Source organism: Clupea harengus, chromosome 15 (genome assembly GCF_900700415.2).
Source record: "Clupea harengus chromosome 15, Ch_v2.0.2, whole genome shotgun sequence".
Taxonomy (NCBI): Eukaryota; Metazoa; Chordata; class Actinopteri; order Clupeiformes; family Clupeidae; genus Clupea; species Clupea harengus.
In genome coordinates, this window is record NC_045166.1 from 24,623,404 (window position 1) to 24,633,309 (window position 9,906).

General features: G+C 40.7%; 1 protein-coding gene across 1 annotated transcript; it reads left to right on the top strand.

Annotated features, from left to right (window-relative positions):
• The first annotated feature begins 372 nt into the window (after positions 1 to 372).
• LOC116223795 (trace amine-associated receptor 13c-like) lies at positions 373 to 1,818 on the top strand. The gene has a single exon (XM_031581792.2). The coding sequence runs from the start codon at positions 757 to 759 to the stop codon at positions 1,816 to 1,818; it is 1,062 nt and encodes a 353-aa protein (XP_031437652.2). The 5' UTR covers positions 373 to 756.
• The last annotated feature ends 8,088 nt before the right edge of the window (positions 1,819 to 9,906 follow it).

The following is a 9,906-nucleotide window of genomic DNA, read 5'->3' on the forward strand; positions in this document are numbered from 1 at the left end:
CCACATAACTCCATATGTGTTCCTTCATAGTTTTGATGTCTTCAATATTAGTCTGCAATGTAGAAAAAAATTAGATTGAGAAAAACCATTGAATGAGAAGGTGTTGTCCAAACTTTTGACTGGTACTGTATGTGTAGTTCTTTAACCATCAAAAGACAATACGAATGCATTTTCCACTCGCAAAACAAACAAACTGTCCCAACTCTGAAACTATAGATGCTGCTCTGTGACACTTTTAGGACACAGAACTATTAATGTCTTGTGTGGCAAGTGGTTACATCTAATTGAATGAATATATAATTAAATATAACTTGATTGCTTAATCAACTAAAGTGTCAACTTACACCATCTTCCATGTGTTAGTGTCTAAGTAAACCCTTGATTTGATTTTATAAATATGTGTGTACATGCTTACGAATATGAATATTTACATTCCAAGTATATAAATCGTAATGTCTCTAAACAATTATGTCAACAATTAAAGACATGTTTAATTTGTGTGTAAATATGTATATAGATACTTGATCCTTCAGGATTACACCATAATAAAAACAGAAATGAACACGGCATGGGGATTGTGGGCAGGGCAGTGTTTAAAACTATAGATTTGTATATACATGTGGATGCTAGATCTTTCAGGATTGCATCATCAGTGCTGAAAGAAGAAAAAAAAACAGGGTGGGGATTGTGAGAGTGCCTGCTTAAAACTGTATTAATACCGTGCAGCAAAAGGTCTGATCCACTAGATGTCCGATCATGTCATTGGATTCATATTCCATTTCTAGGGAGCTCACCGCTGAGCAAACATACTTACAATCAAACACACTTGGATCCAGCAATCACAGCCTTCTGGACAACTGTGTTTCTTGCTTTGGGAGTACAGAAGTTACACCTGCATACGTGGCTTTGTATGTGTCTGCAATACTTGTTGTGATAATAACTGTGTTTGGCAACCTGCTTGTCATCACATCGGTGTGTCACTTTAAACAGCTTCACACACCAACTAATGTGCTCATCCTCTTCTTGGCTGTGACAGATTTTTTCGTGGGAATATTTGTGATGCCACTACAATTTATCTGGCTGATAGAATCATGCTGGTTTTTTGGGACAACTGTTTGTGCTTTTTTCAACTTTGTGTCATTCCATTTGACGTGTGCATCTGTCCATATTGTGGCTCTCATTGCAGTGGATAGATGCATGGCTCTGAGCAGTCCCTTTTTCTATTCCAACAAGATCACTGCGAACCTCTTTGTCATTGTGGCCTCTTTGAACTGGGTGTTTTCTATGGCTTACAACTTTGCTCTTCTTTACAGCAACGGTTTTTTCACTCACGCACTGACACTGTGTCCATACGACTGTCTCATTATTGTGAATGAAATATGGTCTTGGGTTGATTTTGTAGTGGTGTTTGTATTACCTTGCTCCATTATGATTATACTGTACCTGATAATCTTTGCCATTGCCAAAAGACATGCCAATGCCATCAGGGCAGCTAATAATCAGGGTAATCCAAATGCCGGCAAGAATGATCACGTGCCCAAACGATCTGAGAGAAAAGCTGCTAAAGTGCTTGGAATACTTGTGTCTGTCTTTTTGTTATGCGTAGTGCCATATTACATTGCTAGCGTTATTCCTGGGAGTATCAACACCCAACTCTTTAATGATGTGTTAAATTACACGTCAGCCCTACTTTACCTGAATTCTTTGTTCAATCCAATTATTTATGCTTTGTTCTACCCATGGTTTAAAAAAAGCATGAAATTAATTTTAAGGTGTCGTGTTTGTAGCCCAGATTCCTCTCTCATGAATGTAAAGTGATTTTTTTTTTTTTTGGTAATCCACCTTCAATATGAAAACTTGTCTGAGCATATGACCTTTGTTGTCCTGGCATGTGAATGATGTATGGTTCTATGATTTTATCATGTTCACTGAAGAAAAAAGGAATACATACATGCTCAGTAGTGTATAAACATTAACCAAATCTGCAATATGATGTCTCTGAAGTAGACAGAGAACTAACCTTAACCCTAACCTCAGGAATACTACATGATCATATTATTTGACCCTTGCTCTTTCACATACCATTATATTATGCTCATGTCTGTTCGCATAAATGTTTTTCTTATCATTTTCACCAACCTTCTGGATAATTGTCTATAATATTGTATCTATAAAATGACTATAAAAAGACAAATTATTTATTTTCTAAATGGGGTTTGATAAAATATCTGATTAATTGTGAAAAAGTGTGAAGTAAAACACTGCATAGCTGAATTTAAATAGACTATTATATCCTACATGATATTATCTCCCTGTTTGTGAGCAGTGTCCTTTTTGCCTTAACATATGGTGGCATGCACACTTAGGTGGTCATAAAAATGTGTTAGTGCTGTCAAAATCAACATCTGTAGTTCACAGGAGAGAATCTGTTCAAAGTTAAAAAGAGGCTATTAAATATACTTCCTTTGTGTTGATTCTTCATTAATTCCATGATTTTACATTTAAATATCCATTAGCACAAGCTTCAATCTTAAGGCATTAATCACAATTAATCACAGCAAAAAAAGTAAGATTGATTTGTTATTTTATTAATTTTATTTTAATTAGACAGCACTAAAATGTATATATTTTGTTCAATGAACATTTAGAGAACAAAACTTCTATAGTAACATCTATATAGGGGTGATGGCAAGAATTATGATGAATACTGCTGTGTAGATGTACAAATAAGCATAGCTCTGATTTGGTGGAACATGCTCTGAAAAGAAAGAGTGACTGTGAGTCCTAAACAAATAGAATGGGTTTTATGCTATGGCGGATGCTCCTTTCATTTGTCTTTGTATTACTTTACATGACAGGGACAACCACAAAGAAATAGAATCTACAACACCATTACCGGTACAAGAAAAGTTGGGACAATATAATGCATATAAAAGCAAAGCAATAATTTATAACTTTGACTTGAATTACTAACAATAACTGTATGGATCAGACACAGCAATAAAAGCAGTGCACAGGAAATTGTGAAAGAATTGTATTGAATTGTATTTTTTTTTTATTATTTACTCAGGGATATTTATGTATCTATTTATTAATTGTTATTTATTATTATTTAGCTGTGGCAGTTAATGTCCACAGCAACTTAAGTTTTTAGCTGCCTGTTGCTGCCTCTACTGTCTCGTTGTTTTTGTGACAATGACAAATAAAGTACTTTGAACTATACAGGAACACACATTCGCTCAGTGGCCAGTTTATTAAGAACACCTAGCGAAAACTAATGCAGTCTAATACAACAGTCTTCCAATAAATTCCCCTTTGTGTTATAATGTTCAGCTTACATTGAAAGAGGTGGACTTCAACTGTATGATCATTTTGGAGGATGTAGTTTTTGGTGCTGTGTATCAGACTGCAGTAGTTATAGCTCAGTGTTCCTGATACACTGGCAACTGAGTTTGCCATTGCCAATGAATGCAAATGCTTAGAAATCACCATTAGGAGACACACACTCCTGCACTGTACCTATATCTTCTCGATCGTCTGTACATTTTGTTGAGTAAATTATCTTCCTATAAACATGGTCTTACTTCTCCCAATCCTGTTATTCAAATGTAAGGGAGAAGGAAATACGTAACAAAATATAATATTAAAGTCAGGACACTAAAAAATTGCTAAAAAACGGGACATCTAGTCACCATATGGGAGGGTGACAGTGTCAATGGAATGGAAACTACTTTGTTAATTGGAAACCACAAATTACATGACCCTAAAGCAAAGGTCTCAGACTCCCGGCCCACGGGCCAGACACAGCCCCCCAAATCGATTTAATGTGGCCCGCCGCCTGATATGAAGTTATAGTGAAACCCTGGCCCGCAACCTCGCTCTTTCTTGTAAAAACACACCGCACACGGCTGAGGCAGAGCTGCTGGCGTGTAGTGCTTTGTGGTCATGCAAGCTAGTCATAGCTCACACACCCGGCCACTTTGTTGAGATGTTGCCACCATATTTGAAAGCTAAGACAAGACAAGCTTGGGACATTTTTGAGAGAGAATTACCCCCAAAGCTTTCTGAGATGTTCAAGCAGACGACATGCCTTTTTGGAAGCACATATCTCTGTGAGAAACTGTTCTCCACCATGAAATGTAATAAATCAAAGTGGAGGTCCAGGCAGAGTGATGTCCATCTTCAAACCATACTGAGGGTTTCAACTGCCACCTCCCTCAGAGCAAAGGTGGCTCAGCTGTCTGAGAAGAAGTGCTGTCAAGTGTCTGGCAGCAAGCATTAGGCAAGAAAAGGCAAGAATGACTGTATATAGTTATTGTTGAGACATTCCAAACAGTCTGAGTTTTTTCCTGAACAGTTACGAGTTTTTAAATGCTGCACTTGATTGGCCCTACTGACCAGACTGGACGCTCATCAGCCCCCAGGTGTTTGAGTTTGAGACCCCTGCCCCAAAGCAACATGTGCAGACTGCTCCCGAGAACGCAATGTGCCTTTCCCCTAAAATTCAGAATGAGCTAATAGAACTGTGTAGAGGAGGTCAGAGATAACCTGATCAATAAAATACAGGCAGCTCTGTACTTTACTCTGTTAGCTGAGGACTCCATGGATGTCAGTGGGACATAAAAGATCTCTATTTGTCTGTTCCATCTGTAACGTCAATGAGGAGGAAGAAAACGTAGAGAGATAAGAGAGGATTTTTTTTATTTCTGTCCTTTGCTCCGTCAAGACACAGCAACAATAACCTCAGTCATTCTTGGTCAGCTGACAAAATGCGGCCTTCAGACAACTTTCCTAAGGGTCAGGGCTACAATGGAGCTTCTACAATGAGTGGCAATTTGAGTCGGGTGCAAAAGAGAGTCCAGCAACTGTTTCCCAGTGCAGTGTAAACCTATTGTAGGAGCCATGCGCTCAATTTAGTCGTGGTGCTTTTAGGCCGCAACATGAACCACGAAAAGTCCTTTAGAAAACGAATCCCGCTCCACAGGCGCGCATCTACACAATCTTTAGCTCATAAAAAAGAACGAGTCGTGCTTAGCTACCAAAAAAAAGTTCGTCGCTGACTTTCCAGTCAATTTTTGGTGCGTCTATGTTTTATGCCGAACTAGTTTCTTCAGAGCGCACAAGGATCTTGGTCGCGAGTGCTGGCACTTTTCGACACGTGATCATGCTACACCAATAAGGTAGCTGCTTTTTGTCAACAGAGTTGCAAGATGGCGTCCACCATGCCTTCGTCGTGCAGTACGGAAGACGAAGAAAATACACCGGAATGTCTTAATAAATCAAAAAACAAACATTGTTTATGCATATTACTTCAGTCAAGCACGAGGAGGTACATTATTTCACCACTACACGATGGAATACATACAGGACAAGCCTACAAACGTGGCTCGGGTTGGAGGGTGAGTCTCGAGACATGGCTGAGAACTTCAAACACTGTGTTGATGTGGAGTTTGAAAATATTCCCGAGGATGCATGGGCCAGCTGAGGAAGGCCTTAATTGAACTGGTGAAAGCCAATGAAGGCCTTGATGCTTCAAACTACAGGTAACTGCAATGCATTTTTCTCTCAAGTCTTATTATTTGTCATGTGCAAGTCCAGCTTTACACAACATGTGTGTGACAGGCCTGAGAAACTGTTTTTAAGTCTTGCTGTTTGCACAGACATGTACCAGTTGGCAACAAGGAGAATAGCTGGTGTGTGTGTGTGTGCGTGTGTGCGTGTGCGTGCGTGTGCGTGCGTGCGTGTGTGTGTGTGCGTGCGTGTGGTGTGGTTAGTGATGTTGTGTGCCTTTCTTGGGCATCTTTGGTGTTAAATGTGCTGTATGGCAGATAGGTTCTCTCAAGTCTTATTATTTGTCATCTGCAAGTCCAGCTTTACACAACATGTGTGTGACAGGCCTGAGAAACTGTTTTTAAGTCTTGCTGTTTGCACAGACATGTACCAGTTGGCAACAAGGAGAATAGCTGGTGTGTGTGTGTGTGTGTGTGTGTGTGTGTGTGTGTGTGTGTGTGTGTGTGTGTGTGTGTGTGCGTGCGTGCGTGCGTGCGTGCGTGTGTGCGTGCGTGTGGTGTGGTTAGTGATGTTGTGTGCCTTTCTTGGGCATCTTTGGTGTTAAATGTGCTGTATGGCAGATAGGTTCTAGCCTGTTATGTCTTGTACCACCTCCACCACTCTCTGCTTTTCATGATACTCCTGTGACTCTTAATTGTCACTGTTTTGTTGTGTTGCAGACAGGATATGTTGAAGAAGAGGCTGACTCGTGATTTCCCCCATCAGTATCAAAAACCTAGAACGGTCACGTAGAGCTGATGCAGGGTCACAACGCATACAAATCTTAGACCCGGATCAGAGGACCCCAACCCAATGGAAAAAGTTTCTCTCAGAAGGAACAAATAAGGAAGCACTTGCCGAATTCCTGTATGTTGCATGGAAAAATGCAGACCTTACAATAGTGGGCAAAAACCTCTGCTTGTACATCGCACATACAAATCAATGTCACTGTGTGACTGTTAAGGAGAGTGTACAGTCTGTTCGTGTTGTTGAAGACCTGTTGTTGTTTTTTACATGCACAACATGCTGCACGGGAGCATAAAGCTGTCATTATCAAGAGCTCTGACACTGATGTGGCAGTCATTGCTGTAAGTGTGTAGACAGATTTCCCATGCAGTTTATATGTTTTCATCAGGGACTGGCAACAGGACACGTATCATTGACATTACCAAGGTGTCATCAGCAAACAAAATAATAAGTGCTCCATCACCTGCTGAATGTGGTTGGCAAATAGAGGATGGGACCTTGCACCTGGATGACCAGAAATCCGGCCCCTGACAGTGGTTTGCATGTGATACACTGCGGCTGCAAGGTGCCTGTGAGACAGGAAGATGTTCCTGTTTTTCTGCAGGACTGTGTTACAGACTTATGTCGTTGCTGTAATTGTGCCAACACAAAGAAACTGAGGAACTGGAAGATAACTCTCCTGACACTGACAGTGAGGACTGAGTGTCCTTAATCTGTTATTTCTTATTTAGTTTTGTACAGTTTTATATATCATATTTCATATTTTTCATAAAGATTGTTTTATGGTTCATCAGTGTTGTTTTCATTTGTGAAGAATGAATGAATGAATGAATGAACGAACGAACGAACAAATGGTCATTGGTATAAGTACAATTACTGCCCTTTTATTGATACAAGGAAGGAGGTTTATTTGTCACATACATAGAAATACTAACGTAAAGCATGTAGTCATTGTGTGTGTTCAGGATACGGAATGCTTGAGGAAAGAAGCTCCTCCTCAGTCTCTCTGTTCTGGTCTTGTAGCAGCAGAGACGTTTGCCTGACCTCAGTGTTTTGAAAAGTCCATGGTCAGGATGTTAGGAGTCCTTTACAATACTTTGGGCCCTGGTATGTAGTCTTCTCTTGTAGGTCTCCTGCAGAATAGGGAGAGGTGCTCTGATTGATGCGGCACTGCAGTCACAGGCTGTACAGTTCCCATACCAAGTGATGATGCTGTCAGGACACACAGCTGATGGGTGCTGATGCTATGAACTTCCTCAGCTGACGTAGGAAGTACAGTCTTTGCCTTGATTTCTTCAGTGTGTGCTGGGTGTTCACAGTCCATGTTAGATCGTCAGTAAGGTGTATTCCCAGGTATGTCAAACTTGATCTAAATGACTTAACATAAGCATAACATTATCGTATATTTGCCTCATTGTTCTTATGGGACGCGTCTATGTATACAGCACTATTTAGAACCCATTTAGCCCACTTTTGAGGATGTTCGGGTGTTTTCCTCTTATCGGTAACGTTGAATCTAACCACGGGAGCCGCCATCTTGCCCATTCTGTTGACAAAAGCAGCTACCTCATTGGTGTAGAACGATCACGTGTCGAAAAGTGCCAGCACTCGCGACCAAGATCCTTGTGCGCTCTGAAGAAACTAGTTCGGCATAAAACATAGACGCACCAAAAATTGACTGGAAAGTCAGCGACGAACTTTTTTTTGGTAGCTAAGCACGACTCGTTCTTTTTTATGAGCTAAAGATTGTGTAGATGCGCGCCTGTGGAGCGGGTTGAAACGAAAACAGTGTTCATGTTGCGGCCTATTTGTTCTGATTTACCTTTAGTAAAGAACATAATGCCCATTATTTAAAAGATTGCAGCGTTCTTCTCAGCCACAGGTGCCAGGAAAGATGCCTTAGAGGCATAAACCAGGACAGAAGGACAATTAAGAACAGCAGGGAACCTTTTGATAACAGACACTAGATGGGGTACCAGAGCAAACACATTGAGTCCCTTTGAGGAGAAGTTCACAGCTGTTTTGGAGACCCTGGAGACAAATAAATCTTACATCTCTGTAAAGGCCAGTACTCTCTGTTAGGGCTGGGTGATCTATCGGAATATAAGGTACACCGATATAGTTTTCAAACAAGATACCTTTCATACCAATATAGTTTGATGATTGTGGGTTCTGTTGCCTGGGCCATGTTAGGGTGACGCCCCTTTGGGGAGGTGTTTTGGGGGGTTCTGGCGGCTGATTTGGGAGAGAACGTGCTCTTTTTGGGGTGGTAAAGCCTAATATATGGTCTGCCTTTTACGCAGATACGTAGAGCCTCTTGCGTCGTTGCAAACCCCCTCCGAGCACCTCTCCGTGGCCTGACGTGCACCTCCTAAATTGTGTAACTATCCGTCTCCGACTTCTCAGACTAAGACTGCCTTACTGTGCGGCCACGCAGTTGGTTTGACGGACTTGTGAACCTTTATAGTTCTCCATCGGTTGGTGGGTGTCGCAAAGCAATTGAAAAAAAAGAGGGCGGAGCAAACTCCGTAGATGGTCGTATTTGTACATAACAGTTTTTTTGCTTCGATTTTTTAAAAGTTAAGTAGAAATAGATTATTATACGGCTCTTCAGAATGTTCCAAAAAGTTCTGTTGATTTGAATGGGCCACCCCAACGTTCGCAGGTCTGTAATTTCTTGATATTCACCGCTACAAAAAGATAATGACCGCTGTCATTGGCAACAGGTTTTGTGCTTTTAATTCACATTTCATATCATTCCGCAAGTAGTCCGGTCATTTAACGGAAAGTCATTGTAACTTGAAGTCAGCAAGTAATGGGTTGCTACGCAACACCTGAAACTTTAAAGTTCTATTAGGCTGAAGAACTATTTTTTCTTAGCGGAATTCACGAAACGGCAACAAAATCATTGGAGGAATGTCTTCTATCGTTTTGGCAAGTAATCGTATAATAAGCGGGATAATGTATTGTCCGATAGTCATTATTGAAAAAGTCGAAACAAGACCCCTCTACTTGTCCAGTCAAGAAGGGACTTAATCTCAGTATTTTTAGTGTCAGATGGCTTGGACACTAAAGTGAGTGCATTAACTTAGTGGTAAAATATAGGTCAAAAAGTTGCCAACTTAGGCACTAGCAACAGGTCTAATTAGCTAACTGTTACCTATTGAAGCTAACATGGTTCGTCAGCCAACTTCAGCCACACCACGACACATTTTGAACGTTATAAAAGTACACATTAACTCCAGACCTTTCTAAATAAACAATTACCCTATCTGGTAAGATCTTATTAGCATTGTGAAATAAATCTCTGGTGTTGCAATGCGCTTGCTGTGGTTGTAGGCAACAGGGTTTGGTGCCAACATAATATCTGCCGACACGACAAAAGCAATCTGATGCTTTGTCTACTGCTAATTCTGTTGGTGGTTAGGTGAATTGGCATGAATTGTTGGATGACAAATTATAATCACACTGGGTTATGATAACATAGTGTGGAAAACTCCCTGCTGGACTGTGAGTTTACGTCCCTCTTTGGACTGAGGCTTTGCGCTCGCGCACGAACTTTCCACTTCCTTTTCGTGCCAGCTGCTAACACAAGTGGACGTGCTTACA

Coding starts and splice junctions, on each gene's coding strand:
- LOC116223795 (XM_031581792.2), top strand. CDS start 757: ATGTCATTGGATTCATATTCCATTTCTAGGGAGCTCACCGCTGAGCAA.